Source organism: Heterodontus francisci, chromosome 35 (genome assembly GCF_036365525.1).
Source record: "Heterodontus francisci isolate sHetFra1 chromosome 35, sHetFra1.hap1, whole genome shotgun sequence".
In the NCBI taxonomy this organism is placed as follows: domain Eukaryota; kingdom Metazoa; phylum Chordata; class Chondrichthyes; order Heterodontiformes; family Heterodontidae; genus Heterodontus; species Heterodontus francisci.
This window is the reverse complement of record NC_090405.1, coordinates 21,942,120-21,965,470: the sequence shown is the minus strand read 5'-3', so window position 1 is coordinate 21,965,470 and position 23,351 is coordinate 21,942,120. Positions and strand designations below refer to the sequence as shown.

Sequence of the window (23,351 nt, the reverse complement as noted above, 5' to 3'; positions counted from 1 at the left end):
AAATGTGAACTGATTCATCATTTTATGAACAGCAACTCTCCGCAGTGTTACAGCCCGGAATGGGATTATTACACAGCAGACTAAGGGCTGTTTGAGGACTCGATCCGACTCCCTCTTTTCAGAGAAGGACACTGGGCTCTGATTGAAGATAAACTGAATGTTTCCCTTCACGGAAGTGCTGTGAACAGGGATTTAGTACCGCCCGGGACAGTCTGAAAGCAATTGTAGAAAGATCCACAATTTAAACAACATTTTAAACCCGCGTCTGTAATTGGTCACGGAAAGAGTTGAATAGAACAAAATCAAGAGAAGGGATTTTAAATATTTGACTAAGGATGACATTTATTTTAATCCACTCCTTTCCGACAATGAAATTGGCGGGCTTTTTGAAATTGACAAATTTTCTGCTTCTGATGTTGTGGCGGTAAATCCCGCCCACTTCTGTTTGTCAGTGACCTGATTGGTGAAGAATATAGGCAAATGAGGTGAATTTAGTAGCGACCAATGGGGAGAGTTTGCAGTCTATAAGTAAAGTAAATGCTGCGGAAAATATCCATTCTTTGTGAAAGTCTTTGTGAGATTGTAGAAATGTCTGGAAGAGGAAAGACCAGCGGCAAAGCTCGGGCCAAGGCCAAGTCTCGCTCCTCCCGGGCTGGACTGCAGTTCCCGGTGGGCCGTGTTCACAGGCACCTAAGAAAGGGCAACTATGCTGAGCGTGTGGGTGCCGGAGCCCCGGTCTATCTGGCTGCTGTGCTCGAGTATCTGACCGCTGAAATCCTCGAGCTGGCTGGCAACGCGGCCCGGGACAACAAGAAGACCCGCATCATTCCCAGACACCTGCAGCTGGCCGTGCGCAACGACGAGGAGCTCAACAAGCTGCTGGGAGGGGTGACTATCGCTCAGGGTGGGGTGCTGCCTAATATCCAGGCCGTGCTGCTGCCCAAGAAAACCAGCGCTCAGAGCTCCCAGAAAAAGTAAAGCGGCCGAAATGTCATCTAATAAACCAAAGGCTCTTTTCAGAGCCACCCACAGTCTCTGTGAAAGGGCTGGTTCCTGTCTGATTCCAAAATGTCAGTAACAGGACCGAATGAGAACTATTTTAAATGTTTAAGCATTTGTTTCAGTGATTTCTCACTGTCCCCTCAAACCTGTCTAATTTATTACTTCATCACCAATTTTGAGTTATTTGTCCCGTTGCAGATTGCTGAATAGAGTCTTTTACCGCCAGTTACAGATAAGTAGACAAAAAATCACAGATTAAAACTACGTAATATATATAACCCATCACAAACTTTTTTTATTCCGCTTTCATCAGCACAAAGTCGTGGCGCGATTTTACGAACAGCTTTAAACTAACGCCAGATTTTCCATCAATTCGCTTCTTTCCGACACTGAAATTGGCGGCTTTTTCGAATTCAAACTGTCTGCCAATTTAAGCCAGTGATTTGTTGTATTTCCTAATTCGAAGCTCTGCGATTGGTTAAGACATGTGAATGAGAAGAGGGTGACCAATCAGAAGTGAGCTCGGGAATGCGCGGCCTCAAACTGTGGGAATTCCAGGTCCCTGAATGACTGAGCTGAAACTGATCAGTTTCACAAACCCTGTCAGTTTCAGTGCAGGAAACACCGTCTCGGGGGAAATAACATCACAAGTGGGTCTGGTTCCAGTGACCGATTCAACGGCTGCTGCAAAACTCCCGGATTCTCTCATTGCAGCGGAATCATTTTGAAATTCTATGAAAACAATGAGTGATTCTGGAGGAGTGATGTGGCTTTTCACTGAGGGCATGTGTCGACTGGGGAAATAACTAACTGTAGAGCCTCGGGCACTGTTTTCACAGCCCGTTTAGAAAATCAAATCCACTGCACATCCTTGCTGCAAATGAAATGTCAAATTCGGGGATTCCATTTTTTTTCATCCCGAACACAGCAGATTGATTGAACAAAGAATTAAAAGCAAAATACTGCGAATGCTGGAAATCTGAAATATTTCAGATTGATTGAACTGTTCTAAACAGCCTCTCCCAGCTCCCGTTTCTCGGTCACTGCTCGCTCTGTGAGGCGGTGGGTGGCTCTTAGAAGAGCCTTTGTTGTGTGTTTGCTGAAAAGGGTCGAATTGTTCAGCCGCCGAATCCGTAGAGAGTGCGGCCGTGCCGTTTCAGAGCTTACGCCACATCCATGGCAGTGACCGTCTTGCGCTTGGCGTGCTCAGTGTAGGTGATTACATTGAGTGTGAGACAATTTCCATCCATCTTTTGTACTGTATGAGATTAATTTTGACACTTTCTGGTACATTCTGTGACAGCGAGTTTAATTCTACATCTATCTGTCTGTGGTACTGTGTCTGAGTGTGAGATTATTTGAGTATCAGTCTATGAAACTAAATGTGATTGTGTGATTCATTCTGTATGTCAATCATGAGTATTGTATGCGTGGCAGCTTCTGTATCTATCTGCTACTGTGGCTGAATGTGGATATCATTCTGTATCTGTCAGTGTCTGGAACTAAATGTGAGTGTGAGATTCATTCTGTATGCACCACTCTTTACAGTCAGAATGTGACTGTGTGATTCATTCTCTATGTGTCAGTCTAAAGTACTATATATGCCATGGTTTTAATTATGTGTCTGTCATTTTATGTGAGCTTGGGTATCAATGTATACATGTCAATCTCTGGTTCTTTCTGTGAGAGTGAGATTAATTCTCTATCTGCTGGTCTCTGAAATTAATTGATTTTGTGATTCACTCTGTGTCTGTCAGTCTATGATACTGTGAATAAGTGGGGGGTATATATGGTGTCTGTCTGAACTTGGTATTGAACATGATTGTAGGATTCATTGTGTATCTATCAGTATCCAGACTGAATGTGAAATAAGGTTCATTCTGTACATGAAAATCTCTGTTATTCTATGGAAGTGAACTCAAATATGCCTATCAGTCTTTGACACTGTATCTGATTATGGGATTGACTCAATACCTTTCAGACTTTGCTACTATGCATATGTGTGGTTCAAGTTCTGCATGTCAGTCTCTGTTACTCTATGTGAGTGTGGATATCTTTTATGTATCTGTACCTGTCAGTATCTGGTACTGAATGAGATTGTGGGATTCATTCTGTTGTCTGTCAATCTCTGCTCGTGGATGTGAGTGATGTCTGTTATGCATATATTATTTTCTGGTACTGGAAGTGAATATTGTATTTATTCTTTACCTGTTAGCCTCTGGTACTACGTATGAGTGTGGGTCTCATTCTGTATCAGTCAGTTTCTGGTACAGTCTGCGTGTGCATATCCAGGGCTCATTTTGCATTTGGCAGTCTCTGGTACTGAATGTGTGTCACAATTTATTTTTTATGTGTCTGTCTCTAGGACAGTCCATTACAGTGGGATTAATTTTGTATCTCCCAACTACTGGTATTGTCTGCAAACGTGATACATTCTGTATCTATGTGACGCTGGTGCTGTATGAGTGTGGAATTCTTCTGTACCTGTACTTAATATGTATCTATGGGATGCTATTGAGAACTATTTGTTGGACACCATAATGTATCACTATTTTCTTGTCTCACTGGTATTTTAAAATATAAACCACTGCACATTTTAACTGTGTGTTTTACTCATTTGTGGTCTGAGCTTTTTGGACTAGTATTTAGTCTGCAACTGTATGAACACATTTGTGAATGACAACATATATTTCAAACTCACACATGGCATGCTCAGTATAATCAGAATCATTCAATTGATACGATATCATTCAATACAGCTCTTACAGAGATTATTGGATTGGTATGTAATGTGTAGTGCAGTGTGCACTAATTGACATAATACTGTAACTTTCCTTTTGATACTGTATCAGATGTTTGTACTACATTGTAATCTGTCACTCAGTCTGCAGTCTGGGCTACATTATTAGGATTCATTCTGCACGTTTCCATCAGCTGCTCTACCTCATATTTAATTTGTAGCTTAGGGTGCACTCTTGTGGGATTGATCCGGTGCCTTTCAATCTGATAGTGGGTGTGATTTTGAACTGAGATTGATGGATCTACCTTTCAGCAGTACGGAGTTGGGGTGAAATGGAAACAACTTCTGCCTCTCCTGCTTTGTTTGATTGTCTGCTGGATTGAAAATGTGTCTCTGGAACTTGGGATCAGTGTGAGTCTGACTGCTTCTGCTCTCTGTGACTGTGGAACTCATGGCCTGTCTGTGTCTCTGAGCTCTGGGAGTGATAATGTACCTACTCTGTGTTAGAAGGAGTGGACTGTACATATCCTTGTGCTGGGGAATCATCACAATCCTTCTGGTTCCTTCAAGTATTTCCTGACAGAAAGAAAGAAAAATATCTCTTGTAACTCAAGATCAATTGAGGTAGAAACTAGAAAAGACATGATTGTAATATTTCAATTAATAATCATTATGACCAACCACACAGGATGATCAGTAATACAAAGAGTGTCAGTGTCTGATTCCACTGCAGCACTCAGCTTCTGCTGATCAGGTTTTCTTTGGTAGTTTTATAACAATTTAGTGACATCCAGGAACAAGCCAACATCTGCACTGCTCCATAAATGAGAATACCTGCTGGAGCAGGGATATTTGCACAAGTCAAGTTTTTAATTCCACCTGGCATTATAATGCAAGAACATAATAACTAGGAGCAGGATTAGGCCATTCCGCCACTCGAGTCTGTTCCACCATTCAATAAGATCATGGCAGATCTGATCATAGTCTCAACTCCACTGTCCTGCGTGTCCCAATAACACTTCACTCCCTTGTAAATCAAAATTCAGTCTAACTCAGCCTTGAATATATTCAATGACCAGCCTCCACCATCCTCTTGGGTAGAGAATTCTAAAGAACAACAACCCTTTGAGAGAAGAAATTCCTCTTCAATTCCATCGAAAATGGGAGCCCCCTTATGTTGAAACTGTTCCCCCTAGTTCTTGATTCCCTCATGAGGGGAAACATCATCTCAGTAAATACCCTGTCAAGCCCCTTCAGTATCTTATATGTTTCATCAGATCACCTCTCATTCTTCTAAACTCCAATGAGTGTAGCACAACCAGGTCAAACGTTCCTCATAAGACAACATCTTCATCCCTGGAATCAACCTCGTGATGTTTGCCTGAACTACCTCCAATGCAAGTATTTTCCTCCTTAAATAAGGAGAACAAAACTGTATACACACTCAAGGTGTGGTCTCACCAACACGCTGTACAGTGGTAGCAAGACTTCCCTACTTTTCTACTCCATCCCCATTGCAATAAAGGCCAAAATTCCAATAGCCTTCCTAATTACTTGCTGTACTTCCATGCTAACTTTTTGTGATTCATATAAGAGGACACTCAGATCCCTCTATACCACAGCATTCTGCAGTCTCTCCCTATTTAATATTCTTCTTTTCTCTACATCATACCAAAGTGGATAACCTCACATTTTCCCACATTATACTTAATATGCCAAATTTTTCCCACACACTTAACCTGTCTTTATCTCTTTGCAGACTCATTGTGTCCTCCGCACAACTTGCTTTCACACCTTTCTTTGTATCAACAGCAAATTTAGTTACAATACACTCGATCCCTTCATCCAAATCATTAATATAGACTGGAAGTAGTTGAGGCCCCAGCACTGATCCCTGTGGCACTCCACGAGTTCCAGTTTGCAAACCTGAAAATGACACATTTATCCTAATTCTCTGGTTCTTGTTAGTTAGCATGTACCAGCGACCTGGGTTCGATTCTGGGTACTACCTGTGCAGAGTTTGCAAGTTCTCCCTGTGACAGCGTGGGTTTTCGCCGGGTGCTCCGGTTTCCTCCCACAGCCAAAGACTTGCAGGTTGATAGGTAAATTGGCCATTATAAATTGCCCCTAGTATAGGTAGGTGGTAGAGGAATTGAGGGAAGTTGGGGATGTGAGAGGGTAATGGGATTAATGTAGGATTAGTATAAATGGGTGGTTGATGGTCAGCACAGACTCGGTGGCTGAAGGGACTGTTTCAGTACTGTATCTCTAAATAAATAAAATAAATAATATAGTACCCGTTAACACCACAAGCGCTTAGCTTGTGTAAGAACATTTTGCATGGCACTTTAGCGAATGCCTTTTCAAAATACAACTACACTACATCTACTGGTTCCCCTTCAGTTACCCTGCTTCTTACATCCTCAAAGAACGCTAATAATGTTGGCAAACTTGATTTCCTTTTCATAAATCCATGTTGACTCTGCATGATTGTATTATAATTTTCTAAATGTTCCACAGATTGGAGGGTGGCAAATGTAACCTCACTATTTAAAAAAGGAGAGAGAGAAAAAACAGGGAATTACGGACCAGTTAGCCTTACATCGGTAGTGGGGAAAGTGCGAGAGTCTATTATAAAGGATGTGGTAGCAGAACACCTGGAAAGCATAAACGGGTTTGGACAAAGACAGCATGGGTTAATGAAAGGGAAATCTTGCTTAACAAATCTACTGGCGTTTTTGAGGATGGAACTAGTAGAATAGATAAAGGAGAACCAGGGGATCTGTTGTAGCTGGATTTTAAGAAGGCTTTTGATAAGGTCCCGCATAAGAGGTTCGTGTGCAAAATTAAAGCAGATGGAATTGGGGGTAATATACTGGCATTGATTGATAATTGGTTGACAAACAGGAAACAGAGAGTAGGAATAAACGGGCCTTTTGCCAGGTGGCAGGCAGTGACAAGTGGCGTACTACAGGGATCAATGCCTGGGCCCCAGCTATTCACAATATATATTAATGACTTGGGTGAGGGAACATTTCCAGGTTTGCAGACGACACAAAGCTGGGGAGGAAACTGAGTTGTGAGGAGTATGCAAAGAGGCTCCAATGTGATTTGGACAAGTTGGGTGAGTGGGCAAATGCATGGCAGATGCAGTATAACGTGGATAAATGTGAGGTTATTCACTTCGGTTGTAAAAACAGAAAGGCAGATTATTATCTGAATGGTGACAGATTGGGAAAGGGGGAGGTGCAAAGAGACCTGGGTGTCCTTGTACACCAGTCGCTGAAAGCAAATATTCAGGTGCAGCAAGCAGTTAGGAAGGCAAATGGTATGTTGGCCTTCATTGCAAGCGGATTTGAGTACAGGAGCAAGGAAGTCTTACTACAGTTATACAGGGCTTTGGTGAGAGCACATCTGGAGTATTGTGTGCAGTTTTGGTCTCCTTATCTGAGGAAGGATGTTCTTGCCATGGAGGGAGTGCAAAGAAGATTTACCAGGCTGATTCCTGGGATGGCAGGATTGACAATGAGGAGAGATTGGGTTGACTAGGCCTATATTCACTAGAGTTTAGAATAATGAGAGGGAATCTCATAGAAACCTATAAAATTCTAACAGGACTAGGCAGGCTAGATGCAGGGAGGATGTTCCTGATGGCTGGGGAGTCCAGAATCAGGGGTCACGGTCTCAGGATACGGGTATGCCATTTAGAACCGAGATGAGGAGAAATTTCTTCACTCAGAGGGTGATGAACCTGTGGAATTCTCTGCAAAGAAAATTACAGCACAGGAACAGGCCCTTCGGCCCTCCAAGCCTGCGCCGATCCAGATCCTCTATCTAAACATGTCGCCTATTTTCTAAGGGTCTGTATTTCTTTGCTTCCTGCCCATTCATGTACCTGTCTAGATACATCTTAAAAGACGCTATCGTGTCCACGTCTACCACCTCCGCTGGCAACGTGTTCCAGGCACCCACCACCCTCTGCGTAAAGAACTTTCCACGCATATCCCCCCTAAACTTTTCCCCTCTCACTTTGAACTCATGACCCCTAATAATTGAATCCCCCACTCTGGGAAAAAGCTTCTTGCTATCCACCCTGTCTATACCTCTCATGATTTTGTACTGCAGAAGGCAGTGGAGGCCAAGTCATTAAATATATTCAAGAAGGAGATAGATATATTTCTTAATACAAAAGGGATCAAGGGATATGGGGAGAAAGCGGGAAGAGGGTACTGAATTATATGATCAGACTTGATCATTTTTGAATGGCAGAGCAGGGCCGAATGGCCTACTCCTGCTCCAATATTTCTATGTTTTCTGCGATGACTGACTTAATCATTGGTTCCAGCATCTTCTCAATGGCAGACATTAGGCTAACAGGCCTATCGTTGCCTGCTTTCTCTTTACTGCTTTCTTGAACAGGGACATTACATTTGCAGTTTAATATCCACTGGAACTGTTGCAGGATCTAGGGAATTTAAGAAGATTACAACCAATGCATCCACTATCTATGCAGACACTTCTTTTAAACCTTAGAATGTAGGCCATCAGATCCAGGGGACTTGTCAACCTTTAGTCCCATTAGTTTTCCAAAAACATGTTTTTCTCGCGATGGTGATGTTTTAAGGTCCCCCCTCCTTACTCCCCTTGATTTTCTACTATTCTTGGGATGTTTTTTGTGTCTACTTCTGTGAAGACAGATGAAAAATTCTTGTTCAGAGTATCTGCCATTTCCTTGTTTCTCTTGGATCAATCGTTCAACGGAAACCGACAGCTGCTGTTTAAAATGTTTCCTTGACACTACTCACCTGGCGCCAGCAATAGGTGTTGTTTGCATAACTGTCCCCATCCCTACTGTCTGGCTCTGTTCCCTCTATTCACTGCTCAATAACAACACAGTGTGAAACTGGAGCTAAACCATGAACATGCATTACAGGTTTGAGGAGAGAAAACAACAATTATTTTCAACAGCAGCTTCTTCCTGCTCTGTCTCCGTTACCTTGTCCACAAACAGCCAGAGAAAGGCTTCTCCTTCCGCGCTCACTCCATGTTCCTGCTCCACTCCGCCTCTTTACAAACAGCCCCCAACTCCCCCTGAACTTGCTCCGCAGTCAATGCTGATCTCTGAGCCCCTCTGCGGACAGGCTCTCAAAGCAATGTGCTGCTGGAAGGAGACTGCTGTTTACTCACTTACCCCGGGGCTCTAAGTCTCCATTCCCGTCTGTTTCAAACAAACTTCTTCCGCTCACTAATTAAATGACGCAGAAGGACACGGCTGGAGGAGGCGCATCGCGCATGCGCTTCTTTCCCCACTCATTTACAAAAAAAAATAAATTGGAATAAAAGCAAAATACTGCGGATGCTGGAAATCTGAAATAAAAACAAGAAATGCTGGAACCACTCAGCAGGTCTGGCAGTATCTGTGAAAAGTGAAGCAGAGTTAACGTTTCGGGTCAGTGACCCTTCATCGGAACTGACAAAAATAAACTGGAACTTTCCCCAGTTCAGTTTTCTCCGAGTTTGAGCAAAGGAACTGGGGCTGTGGGGAAAGGTCAGAGAACGTTTCAAGCTGGGGGATTCCCCCTTTCTGAAGCTCAGTCTGAGATCATTCCCTGCAGTGTGTTTGCTCTTCATTCACCCGTCTTCTCAAAGCAATCCTCCGAGGGAGTCGCTGTGTTTGCTGCGATCGCGCAGGAGTTAATATCTGACAGTAACAGTCCCAGATTAATGTCATCACATTGAAACTGTCCCTCACTGACAGTCATATCGAACGGTGTGAGCTGAGAGATTACAGAGATCAACAGGGCCAAGAGCGTTAAATTTGGAACATTGTTCACCTCACTCTTTAACTGTTACCCAGAGTCTAGGAATAATAATGTGTCTGTTTCTGATACAATATCAGTTAGAGATGAGACTGCACCGTCTGTCTCCCACGGATCTTTCAAGATAAAATGAGGCTTCCAGGTCAGCCTGTAACTGCTGATGGGGATCTCTCTCTCTCTCTCACTTATTCACTTTCAGCTCTGTCTCTAGTGCTCTATAAAAACGTGGGATCCAGTTATTGGGTGTGATATGGACACACGAATAGAAAATGCACTATTGACACTCCCTCTCTAATGCTGTACATATGCTTGGGATACCATTATTTAGGATGATATGTATGCACTTTATTGTGTTACTAATACTGTCTCTGATGATACATGAGAATGTGTAATACAGTGTGATATGGACACACTGTTACGAATGGTCGGACTGATTCTCTCTCTCTCTGTGGTGCTGTATATGAAAAGGGAATAATGTTAGTAAGCATGATAGAATCATAGAATCATAGAAGGTTTAAGGCAGAGAAAGAGACCACTTGGCCCATCATCGTATGCGGCAGCCGAAAAACAGTGAACGTAAAGGAATGGCAGGGGGGCTTCAACCTCGAGAGTGCACCTCCTGTGCTATGTGGGAGCTCCTGGATGCTTCCCGTGTCCTGGAGAACCATTTGGCGGTCATCACCTCGTAGCAGATGTAATGTACAACAATACTCCGCTCTCGTTGATTGACGTCTACGCCCCGGTTCAATGCAGCGAGCGGCTGACCGTCTTCCAGCATCTCCCACTGCTGCTGGCGACGTCCAGGCCGGTCATCCTAGGCAGTGACTTCAACGGCATCATCGATGCACCTGGATGATCCGGCAGAGACGACAGCAAACTGGATGCTATGTCCAGATTCTTAATAGAAACAGTAAAAGATGCCAAACTGCACGACGTCTTCAGCAAACCTGCAGACAGAGCGCAGCATAGATACACATGGTCAAGAACGGACGGGTCTGCCCATTCCAGGATTGACTTCCTATTTGTGTCCCGTGTTTTCACGGTCAGATTCACCGACGTCAAGCCGGTGTTCTTCTCCAAGCATTGCCTTTTACTGGCTGACTTTCACTTACAGGATGACCAGCGGGTTGGCAGGGGGACATGGAAGCTCAATGCTGCACTGCTAACCCCAGAGAATGTTGAGGAACTCAAAAGAGATTACAAAGGTTGGAGGACCGTGAAACCCCACCTTTGAGTCTCCAGTTCACTGGTGGGAAGCGATCAAGGAGAACATCAAGAGGTTCTTTATCTTCAAAGGGGTTCAGAGGGTGAGAGAGAGAGACAGATGGAAATGTCACGACTCCAGAAAAGTATGCAAAATCTGCTCTGGCTTCAGTCGATGGGGGTCAAGGTCAAGGAGGACCTTCATGAGGTGAAGAGCCAGCAGGCCTCGCTCTTTGCCACGGAGGCCTGCAAGATCATCTTCCAGTCCAGAGTCCGCTCCATTGAGCAGGATGAGATGTGCTCGTGTTACTTCTTCTAAAAGGTACACACAGAGAGCTCTGTTATCAGCAGCCTGAAGGAAGAGGATGGCTCGGTAACGTCTTTGCAGTCCGACATACTAAGGACCATCAAATCCTTTTATGTTGGGCTGTATGACGCGAAGCCCACAGACAGCAGAGCCTCCCAGTCCTTCCTGTCATCTATCACAGAGGTCTTAGATGACAGCAGGAGGGAGAGACTGGACAAACCGCTAATTCTGGATGAGCTGACTAAGGCTGTCAAATCCTTCGAGATAAATAAAACTCCTGGAAGCGACGGCTTACCGGTTGAGTTGTATTTGGTCCTGTGGGACTGGGTCGGCCCGGACCTGCTGGAAGTATACGACAGTATGCTCCTAGCCGGCAGCATGTCAGAATCCATGAGGAAAGGCATCATCACCCTCATCAACAAGGGGAAGGGGGAGAGGGCAGAAATCAGAAATTGGCGGCCCATCTCACTGCTGAATGTAGACTACAAGATACTGTCAAAAGTCATAGCCAGTCGAGTCAAGTCTGCTCTGGAGTTGGTGATCCACCCTGATCAGACCTGTACTTTACCCACTCAGGGACACGATCACCCACATACGGGACAGGAGGGTGGACACCTGCCTCATCAGCCTGGACCAGGAGAAGGCTTTTGACAGGATATCGCACACCTGCATGATGGACGTACTTTCCAAAATGGGGTTTGGGGAGGGAATCTGCAATTGGATCAAACTGCTCTACACAAGCATCAGTAGCACAGTCTCAATCAATGGGTGGGAATCGGAAAGTTTCCCGATCCAATCTGGAGTCAGACAGGGTCGTCCTCTCTCCCCTGTCTTGTTTATTTGCTGTATTGAACCCTTTGCTGAGTCTATCAGGAAGGATGCGAGCATAAGAGGGGTGACAATCCCAGACAGTGGAGGCACTCAGGTTAAAACCTCCCTGGACATGGATGACGTCGCGGCCTTCTGCTCGAACCCGCTGTCTGTGCGCAGAGATGAGCATCTGCGACCAGTTCGCACTGGCCTTGGGAGCCAACGTTAACCACGGCAAGAGAGAGGCCATGTTCTTTGGGAACTGGGCTGACCGATCCTTTGTCCCCTTCACCGTCAGGTCAGACTACCTGAAGGTGCTGGGGATATGGTTCTGAAGGGCCGTGGCATGCACCAAAACCTGGAAGGAGCGAGTAGCCAGGGTACAACACAAGCTGAGCATGTGGGAGCAGCAACTCTCTCCATTATGGGTAAGAACCTGGTCATCAGGTGCGAGGCGCTCACGTTGTTGCTGTAAGTGGCACAGGTCTGGCCCATACCCCATTCCTGCGCTGTGGCGATCACCCGAGTCATTTTCAGCTGCATCTCTGGATCCAAAATGGAGCGGGTCCAAAGGGACACGATGTTCAAACCTCTGGATAAGGGCGGGCATAATGTACCCAATATCACCCTCATCCTGATGACTACCTTCGTGTGCGGCTGCATCAAGCGGTGTGCAGATCCCCAATACGCCAACACCAAGTGTCACTACGTGCTGAGATTCTCTCTGTCCCCAGTGTTGTGAAGGAAGGGCCTGGTCGCATTGCCGTGGAACGCTCCATCTAGTTGGACTGTGCCGTACCACCAATCCTTCGTGGAACAGTTTCTGTGGAAAACACCTTTGACCACCAATCCATCAGGCAGTGGTCTGCACGGAATGTCCTCAAGGCCCTACGGGAAAAGGAGATGGTGGATCCTGTCGGATGGTTACCAGAGCAGACCGCCAAATCATTTGGCGGAATGCCTCATCACCAGAACTTTCAAACAAGCACCAAGGTGTAGCTTGGCTGGTGGTGAGAAGAGCCCTCCCCGTCAGATCCTTCCTGCACGCCCGAAGTCTCACCCCCTCCGCACAATGCCCTCGAAGTGGCTGTGGTGGGGATGACATGGTTGCCCAGCTTCTTCTGGAATGTGTCTTTGCAAAGCAGGTGTGGAAAGAGATGCATTGGTTTTTGTCGAGGTTCATCCCAAGCAGCTCTGTAACACAGGAGTCTGTGCTCTGCGGGCTGTTCCCAGGGACACACACCGAGATAACCACAACTGCTGCTGGAGGACTATCAATTCGGTGAAAGACACTCTTTGGTCTGCCCAAAACTTGCTGGTCTTCCAGCGCAAAGAGTTGTCCAATGTTGCAGACTGGCACACTCCAAGGTCCAGGACTACGTGTTGAGGGACGCACTAAAGCTTGGGGTAGCCACAGCAAAGGCTCAATGGGGAAAGACCACCATGTAAGCTCCCCCCACCAAGCTGAACTGAGGGGCTGGATCCATGGAAAACCCCTCAAACTGCAGCGGGAAAATTTTCGTTTGCCATAAAATGTATATGGCATGAAAAATGAAATGGAAGGGTTGTGAGGCAACTCACTCCTGTATTGAAGGAAACTGACCTCCTTTGCACTGTTTGTATTTTTTGACTTGGTGCTGTTTGGAACTGTTTTGGAATGTATTTTTTACAGATCTTTATGAATAAAGTATATTTTGGAAATAAAAAAAACATTTGTGCAAGTAAGTGTTGTCAATTGCGGCTGCTTGAGCTCTGGGTTTGGAACTTGAGCAGCAGCTGGAGACACTGCTGTGCATTCATGAGGAGAGTTACATGGAAAGCATGTTCTTAGATGTGGTCACCCCACAGCTTAAGAGTACGCAGGGAGAGAGGGAATGGGTGACCACAAGGCAGTCAAAAAGAATCAGGCAGGAAGTGCAGGACATCCTGAGTGCATCTCACTCTCCAACAGGTATTCACTTCTGAATACGGAGGACAATGATGCTTCACCAGGGGAGTGCAGCCAGATCCAAGTCCATGGCACCATGGGTGACTCAGCTGCAAAGGTGGATACAGGGAAGATTGGAAAAGCCATAGTGATAGATGATTCAATAGTGAAGGGAACAATCAGCTGTTTCTGTGGCCACAGACGTGAATCCAGGAATGGTGTGTTGCCTCCCTGGTGCCAGGGTCAAGGATGTCATTGAGCAGTTACAGAGCATCCTGAAGGGTGAGGGTGAACAGCCAGCATTTGTGGTCCACATCGGAACCAACAACATAGGTAGAAATAAGGATGTTGTCCTGCAGTCAGAATTTATGAAGCTAGGTAAGAAATTAGCAAGCAAGGCATCAAAAGTAGTAATCTCCGGATTATTCCCAGTGCCATGCGCAAGTGAGTACAGGAATAAAAGGATAAGACAGATGAACGTGTGTCTGGAAAGATGGTGCAGGAGGGAGGGCTTTAGATTCTTGGGACAGGTCCCACGGATTGCAGTTGAACAGAGCCTGGACAGAGTTCCTTGCGGGACATTTTGCTAGTGCTGTTGGCGAGGGTTTAAACTCATTTAGCAGGGGGATGGGAACCGGAAGGTAGAGTCAGATGGGACAAAATCAGAAATGAAAATGGAAGTCACAAAATTAATGGATGAGTCTGGAAGAAAGAGGAAACAAAGGTTAGAAAATTTAAAAAGAGTTTGGCAGTGCTCAAGCATATCTATTTCAATGCAAGGAGTATAGAAAATAAAGCAGATGAGCTGAGGGCACAAATAGACATGTGGCAGTATGATATCACAGCTATTACAGAAACATGGCTTAAGGAGGGACAGGAATAGCAGCTCAACATTCCTGGTTAAAGGGTTTTCAGATGTGATAGGGAGGGGGATAAGAAAGGAGGGGGGGTGGCAGTTTTGCTCAAAGTAACTATTACAGCTGTGAAGACGGATGATATGTTGGAAGGTTTATCAAATGAGGCCGTATAGATTGAGCTGAGGAACAAAAAAGGGGCAATCACACTGCTGAGAGTGTGCTTTAGACCCCCAAACAGGAGATAGAAGAGCAGATATGTAGGCAAATCTCTGAGAAGTGCAAGAACAATAGGGCAGTAATAGTAGGGGATTTTAACCACCCCAACATGAACTGGGATACTTTTAGTGTGAAAGAAATTGAGGGAGCAGAAGTCTTGAGGTGCATTCAGGAGAACTTATTTAGCCAATATGTAGCAAGTCCAACAAGAGAGGGTGCAGTTTTAGATGTAGTTTTAGGAAATGAAGATAGGCAGGTGGAAGGAGTGGCAGTGGGAGAGCATTTTGGTGGTAGTGATCATAATTCAGTCAGTTTTAACATAATTATGTAAAGGACAAGGATAGAACAGGAGTTAAAGTTCTCAGTTGGGGCAAGGACAACTTTACTAAGCTGAGGAGTGAATTAGCAAAAGTGGACTGGAAACAACTACTTGAAGGTAAATCAATGTCAGAGCAGTGGGAAGCACTCAAAGGGGAGATTCCAGGGGTTCAGAGTCAATATGTTCCCACAAAGAAAAAGGGTGGGAAGGCCAAATCTAGAGCCCCATGGATTTTATAAGGTAGTATTATAAGGCAGTAACGGAAAGCTTATGCCCGACTCAGAGAACTCAATACTGCTGAAAGCCGAGAGGTGTATAGAATGTGGAGGGGGGATATCAACATTGAAATTAGGAAAGCTAAGAGAGGGCATGAAAGAATATTGGCAATCAAAATCAAGGTTCGCACAAAGATGTTTTATCAATACATTAACAGAAAAAGGATAACTATGGAAAGAGTAGGGCCCATAAAAGATCATGAAGGTAACCTATGTGTAGGGGCAGAAGATGTTGGCACTGTTCTTAATAAATACTTTGCATCTGTCTTCACAAAAGAGGGTGATGATGCAGATATTGGAGTTAAGGAAGAAGGGTATGAAGTATTGGATGTGATCAATAGAGGGAGAGAGGACATATTAGTGACAGGACATACAAATAGCATATTTGTAAGTTGATAAATCACTAGGGATGGATGAAATGTACCCCACGCTGATAAAAGAAGCAAGAGAGGAAACAGCGGAAGGTTTGACCATCGTTTTCCAGACCTCACTGGATACAGGTGTGATGCTGGAGGATTGGAAGACTGCAAACATTGTACCTCTGTTTAAAAAAGGAGTGAGGGATAGACCGAATAATTACAGGACAGTCAGTCTAACCTCAGTAGTGGGCAAATTATTGGAATCTATTCTGAGTAACAGGATAAAATGTCACTTAGAAATGCACAGATTAATCAAGGATAGTCAGCATGGATTTGTTAAGGGAAGATCTTGTCTGACCAACTTGATTGAAATTTTGATTGGCTGTGTGGTAAATAGCAAGGAGGATAGCTGTTGGCTGCAGGAAGATCTTCATGGTCTGGTCAGATGCACAGAAAAATGACAAATGGAACTCAATCCAGAGAAGTGTGAGGTGATGCATTTGGGGAGGTCAAACAAGGCAAAGGAATACACGATTAAGAGGAAAATGTTGAGAGGTGTAGAGAAAGTGAGGTACCTTGGAGTAAATGTCCACAGATCCCTGAAGGTAGCAGGACAGGTCGATAAGGTGGTAAGAAGACAATATGGAATCCATTCCTTTATTAGCTGAGGTATAGAATATAAGAGCAGGGAGGTTATGCTGGAACTGTATAAATCATTAGTCAGGCCACAACTTGAGTACTGTGTGCAGTTCTGATCACCTCATTACAGAAAGGATGTAATTGCACTAGAGAGGGGACAGAGGAGATTTACGAGGATGTTGCCGGGACTGGAAAAATGCAGCTTTGAGGAAAGATTGGATAGGCTGGGGCTATTCTCCTTGGCACAGAGAAGGCTGAGGGGAGATCTGACTGGCATGTACAAAATTTGTGGAGTCTGGATAGAATTGAAGTGAAGGGCCTGTTTACCTTAGCAAAGAGATCAGTGACTAGGGGAATAGATTCAAAGTGATTGGCAGAAAGATCACAGGGGAGATGAGGAAAATACTTTTTAGCCAGAGGGTGGTGGGGGTCTGGTGGAATTGATACTGTATTTTAGTTTGATATTGCATCACTTTTTAGAATGCTATGTAATGTTTATATCAATCTACACTGATGGAATTGATTCTGTCTCTTTCAATTTCACAGTGTGGGCGAGGTCTGAACTGGTATTTAATTTGTGTCTCAGCTTACAATATCTTTCAGCACCTTTGAAACATTCACTGCAATGAATGTTGGACTTGTATGTAACTTGTACCTCAGGGTACACTATGGGGATGTTTAAACATCCTTTAGAATGAATGGGTGTGAGCTTTGGGTATGATATTTAATTTAAATCTCAGGGTACATCACTAGGTTAGATTCTGTGCCATTCAATCAGTAGCGTGTGCCAATTCTATCTGATATTTAATTGCTAGCTCAGTCTGCATTATATTTGACAGGCAGAGAGATCTGGGCGTACAGGTCCACAGGTCACTGAAAGTGGCAACGCAGGTGGATAAGGTAGTCAAGAACGCATATGGCATGCTTTCCTTCATCGGTCGGGGCATAGAGTATAAAAATAGGCAAGTCATGCTGCAGCTGTACAGAATTTTAGTTCGGCCACACTTAGAATATTGCATGCAATTCTGGTCGCGACACAACCAGAAGGACGTGGAGGCTTTGGAGAGGGTACAGAAGAGGTTTACCAGGATGTTGCCTGGTCTGGAGGGCATTAGCTATGAGGAGAGGTTGGATAAACTCGGATTGTTTTCACTGGAACGACGGAGGTGGAGGGCCGACATGATAGAGGTTGACAAAGTTATGAGCGGCATGGACAGAGTGGATAGTCAGAATCTTTCTCCCTGGGTGGAAGAGTCAGTTACTAGGGGACATAGGTTTAAAGTGCGAGGGGCAAAGTTTAGAGGGATGTGCGAGGCAAGTTCTTTACACAGAGGGTGGTGAGTGCCTGGAACTTGCAGCCGGGGGAAGTGGTGGAAGCAGGTACGATAGCGACGTTTAAGAGGCATCTTGACAAATACATGAATAGGAAGGGAATAGAGGGATACGGACCCCGGAAGTGCAGAAGGTTTTAGTTTAGGCAGGCATCAAGATCGGCGCAGGCTTGGAGGGCCGAATGGCCTGTTCCTGTGCTGTACTGTTCTTTGTTCTTTGTTAGATTGACACATTGCATTTCAATCTGCTAGTGGCTGTGATTTTGACGTGGGATTGAAGTATCTGACTGTCAGTGGGACTCAATCGGGGTGAAATGGAAAAAACTTCTTTCTCTCCTGCTTTGTTTGGTTGTTGGATTGAAAATGTGTCTCTGGAACTTGGGATCAATGTGAGCCTGACTACTTCTGCAGTCTGAGACCAGGGAACTGATGAACTATCTGTACTCTGAGTGATAATGTACCTACTGTGTGTGAGAGGAGCTGGCTGCACTGTTCCTTGTGCCTCGAGTGCAGCAACCATCACATTCATCACAATATCTTCAAGTATTTGCCTGCATGAAGAAAAAAATATATCTGATAACTCAAGAACAGATGCGGTGCATAATATCAAAGAGGTCAATTTAATTTCTCAATCAATAATCATTAAGAACATCCACAAATAAAAACCGGTGTCATTATCTGCCTCCACTGAAGTACTGAAGCTCCCAGCTCCTGCATCGCAAGTGTTCTGGGCAGATCCATCCAGACAAAACACTGCACTGGGATCGTCCCAACTGCTCTCTGCTCGACATATATTTCCAGCCATCCTGCTTCACATGCAAAAAATTTTTTTAAATGAAGCTCGAGATGTATATCCCTCGATTCCTTTCTCCACATACAATTGTTCATTTGTTCCACCTCCCCTTCAGTGCATTGATACTATTCACCCCAACCTCTCCCTGTGATAACAAATTCCAGATTCGAACCATTCACTGCGTAAATACATTTTTCATGAATTCCTCATTGGTTTTATGAATGACGATTTTATATTTTGGCTCTTGTTTCAGACGCCACCACAAGTGGAAGCATGTCTCCATGTATTCTAAAAAAGCCCTTCACTATTTCCTCACTTTTTTCATTTGTTTGTGGAATGTAGGCATCACTGGCTATGCTAGCATTTATTGCCCAATCCAAATTGCCCTTGACAAAGTGGTGGTGAGCTGCCTTCTTGAGCCACTGCAGTTCTTGAGATGTAGGAACACCAACAGTGCTGTTTGGAAGGGAGTTCCAGGATTTTTACCCAGCGACAATGAAGGAATGGCGATATAGTTCCAAGTCAGGATGATCTGTGAATTGGAGGGGAATTTGCAAGTGGTAGTGTTCCCTTGCAACTGCTGCCCTTGTCCTCCTCAGTAGTAGAAGTTCCAGGTTTGGAAGGTACTGTCAAAGGAGCTTTCGTGTGTTGCTGCAGTGCACCTTGTAGATGGTACGCACTGCTGCCTCTGTGCATCAGTGGTGAATGGGGTGATTGTTGAAGGTGGTGCTTGGGAGCAATCAAGCAGGCTACTTGAGTGTTGTTGGAGCTGCACTCATCCAGGCAAGTTGGGAGTTTTCCATCATACTCCTGACTTGTGTCTTGTGAATGGTGGATAGGTTTGGGGAGACAGGAGGTAAGTTACTCACCACAGAGTTCCTAGCTTGTGACCTGCTCTTGTCACCACGGCATTTATGTGGCTGGTCCAGTTCAGTTCATGGTCAATGGTAACCCCCTCCCCCCGCCCCCAAATGTTGATGGTGGGGGATTCAGTTATGGTAATGCCACTGAACATCAAGAGGAGATGATTAGATTCTCTCTTGTTTGCGATGGTCATTGCCTGGCACTTATCTGACGCGAATGTTACTTGCCACTTATCAGCCCAAGCCTGGATGTTGTCCAGGTCTTGCTGCATCTGGGCACGGGCTGCTTCAGTAGCTGAGGAGTCATGAATGGTGCTGAACATTGCGCAATCATCAGTGAACATTCCGACTTTCGGCCTTGTGATGGAGGGAAGGTCATTGATGAAGCAGCTGAAGATGGTTGGGCCTAGAACACGAGCCTAAGGAATTCCAGCTGTAATGTTCTGAGACTGAGATGATTGACCTGAACAACCACAGCCATCTTCCTTAGTGCTAGGTATGACTCCAACCAGCAGAGAGTTTTGCCATGATTCCCATTTACACTAGTTTTGCTCGGGCTCCTTGGTGCCATTAATGGTCAAAGGTTGCCTTGATGTCAAGGGCAGTCACTCTCACCTCACAATGCAATGTTTCTTTAACTCTAAAATAAAAGCAAAATTCTGCAGATTCTGGAAATATGAAATTTAAAAAAACAAAAATGCTCAAAATACTCAACAGTTCAGGCAGCGTATGTGGAGAGAGAAACAGAATTAACATTTCAGGTCTGTGTCCTTTCATCTTACAATATGTTTTATGTCCTGGTATGTAATGGTCAGGTTCATTCAGTTTGCAGAAATGGAATTAATACTGTGTCTTCCACTCTGACTATTTGTGAGATTTGTGGAGTGGTGTGTAACATGGAGCTCAGTCTGCAGTCTGGGTACATTATTGAGATTAATTCTGTACTTTACAATCAGGTACTGTTTGTCTGTTCTATCTGACATTGAATTTGTAGTTCAGGCTGCTCTCTTGTGACAGTGACACAGTGCCTTGCAATCTGATAGTGGGTGTGATTTTGGACTGGGATTGATGTAACTACCTGTCAGTGGGACTGAGTTGTGGTGAAATGGAAACAAGTTCAATCTTTCCTGCTCTGTGTGACTGTTGGATTGACTGTTGGTCTCTGGAACTTGGGATCAGTGCCGGTCTGACTACTTCTGCTGGCGGTGATTGTGGAACTGATGTCTCTGCTCTCTGTGAGTGATACTGTACTTACTGTGTGTGAGGAGCTGGCTGCACTTCCTCTTGTGTCGAGGAATCACGACATTTATTCTGCTTCCATCAAGTATTTGCCTGTAGAAAGGAAATGTATTTATTATAATTCAGGAAGAGATGTGGTAGAAGATACAAAAGTGACCAAAACAATTTTTCAATTAATAATCATTATGAACAATCACAAAGGAAACCCAGCAATGCAAACAGAGTCAGTGTCTGATTCCACTGCAGTCCTGCAGCCCCCAGCTACTGCATACCAGGGGCTTTGGCCATTTTACAACAATTAAATGACATCCAGAAACAATCCACTGGGCCATGAATGGGACTGACCGACGGAGCAGGGACTTTTACACAGGTCAGATTTCCAGTTCCCGCTCCCATGGTCTAACCGTTCAAGCGAAACCAAACAGCCACTGTTTAAAATGTGTCCTTCACACTTTTCACCTGGTGCCTATAATAGATTCTCTTTGTGTAAATCCCCACATCCTGACTGTCCGCTTCTGTTTCCACACTTCACTGTCCAATAACAAGAAACTGTGGGATGAGGCTGAATCGCTCTCTTTGCGCTGGCACGGACATGATGGGCCGAATGGCCTCATTCTGTGTCGGAAATTGTCCATGTTTCTGTTTGCGGAATTGTTGCAGAAATCTGCGCCTGCGCTCCCCTCCCCCAGCACTGCCTGTGAGCGGAAGGAGATGGTTTAAAACAGCCGCGAATGGAGAGATCCCAGTCCCGGTGGAAGGGAGCAAACAGCAGCCTCCTTCCAGCAGCACATCGCTTTTGGAGCGTGTCCGCAGATAGACTCAGAGATCAGCATCGAGTCCGGGGCAAGTTCAGGGGCAGGCGGGGGCTGTTTGTAAGAGGCGGAGTGGAGCAGGAACTGGTCCCGGAACATGGAGTGAGTGGGGGAAGGGAGAGGCCATTCTCGGGTTGTGTGTGGACAAGGGGATGGAGACAGAATGGGAAGAACCTGTTACTGCAGTGCAGTCAAACAATGATAATATTTGTATGGCTGGGCTTCCTTTGTGGGCGTTTATAATTATTATGAGAGATTAAACTCATTAAAATCCTGTATCTTCTACCTCACCAGTATTTGAATTATAAACATTCTTTTGTTCAAACAGGCAAATAATTGAATGAACCAAAAAAAAATGTGGTTTCCTCCACCAAGTTACAAGGAAGAGTGTCACCAGCTCCTTCTCACACACAGTCCGTACGTTATCACTCACAGAGCGCAGAGACACAGACAGGTCATCAGTTCCACAGTCTCAGACAGCAAAAACAGATCCAGAGACACATTTTCAATCCATCAATCAAATGGAGCAGGAGAGACGCACGTTGTTTTCATGTCACCCCAACTCAGTACCACTGACAGGTAGATACACAAATCCCAGTCCAAATTCTCACCCACTATCAAATTATCAGTGTGTCAATCTCACAATAGAGCAACCTCAGCTCCAAATTAAATACACATAGAACTGACACATGGTTGCTGTTTCAAACTTACAGAAATAATCTCAATGAAGTGCTCCGAGATTCAAGTTAAATACCAGCCTAATATTTACACGGGTTTTGACTTTATTATCAGTATTAATTCCCATAATGTGTCCAGACATATACATTAGATACAAATCTCAAGTGCATAATCAGATTGCAGAGGTACAAACTCAGATTCCACTTTAAAACTCATCCGGATTGTGAAACAAAAAGATACATTATAAATTTGATTCGTATAGTTTGAGCTATAAATTACGTACCAGTCCTCAAACCTCATATAGTGTCAGATGGAAGATGCTGTACAATTCCAGACTGAGCTCATTTTACATGCAAGTCCAAGATTCTCACTCAGAGTTAGACTGAATGGCACTGATCAAATTGATGAGTACAGCCTGAGTTACACTTGCACATCAATCCTGTATCAGATTGTAGGATACATTATATTTCACTATTGTGTTCACAGTGACAGATACTATTTAATACTGGGCAAAACCTCAAACAGGATTTATGTATCTACCTATCTGCTTAAAACCTACCACATCAGTGGCCTGTTGCTGTGCTGAATTTTTATGTAGAATAAATCCAGACTTGCACCAGTCCCAGTGACGGAAGGTTATATAATGAATCTCACACTCTCACAGAGTACCAGACACTGACAGTTAGAGAGTGATTTTGAAACCCATGCTAGGTGCCAGATGCTGAAAGGTATAGGTTGATTACTGCACTCACTGACAGTACCTCAGCCTGAGTCATCTAAAGCAACCTAACACACAAATAGTAGCACTGAGAGATTGAGAAAGAGTCCAAAACTCAGAGTAACAGACACTGATAGACACAATCTGAAAACTGCACGCACATGGATACAGTATTGGCTAACTCACAAGAAACAGAGTGGGGATAATTGGGGAATTTTCAAATTGGCAAACTGTAACTAATGGAGTGCCACAGAGATCAGTGCTGGTGCCTCAATCTTTATGGTCTTTATTAATAACTTGCATGAAGGGACCGAGTGTAAATCCAAATTTATGGATGGTACAACGATAGGGAGGAAAGCAAGTTGTGAGAAGGACACAAAGTGTCTGCAAAGAGATATAGCTAGGTTAAATCAGTGGGAAAAAGTTTGGCAGATGGAGTATAAT

At 44.5% G+C, this 23,351-nt stretch overlaps 1 protein-coding gene across 1 annotated transcript; it reads left to right on the top strand.

Annotated features, from left to right (window-relative positions):
• Positions 1 to 588: 588 nt before the first annotated feature.
• LOC137350438 (histone H2A-like) lies at positions 589 to 978 on the top strand. Its single transcript, XM_068015092.1, has one exon. The coding sequence runs from the start codon at positions 589 to 591 to the stop codon at positions 976 to 978; it is 390 nt and encodes a 129-aa protein (XP_067871193.1).
• The last annotated feature ends 22,373 nt before the right edge of the window (positions 979 to 23,351 follow it).

Coding starts and splice junctions, on each gene's coding strand:
- LOC137350438 (XM_068015092.1), top strand. CDS start 589: ATGTCTGGAAGAGGAAAGACCAGCGGCAAAGCTCGGGCCAAGGCCAAG.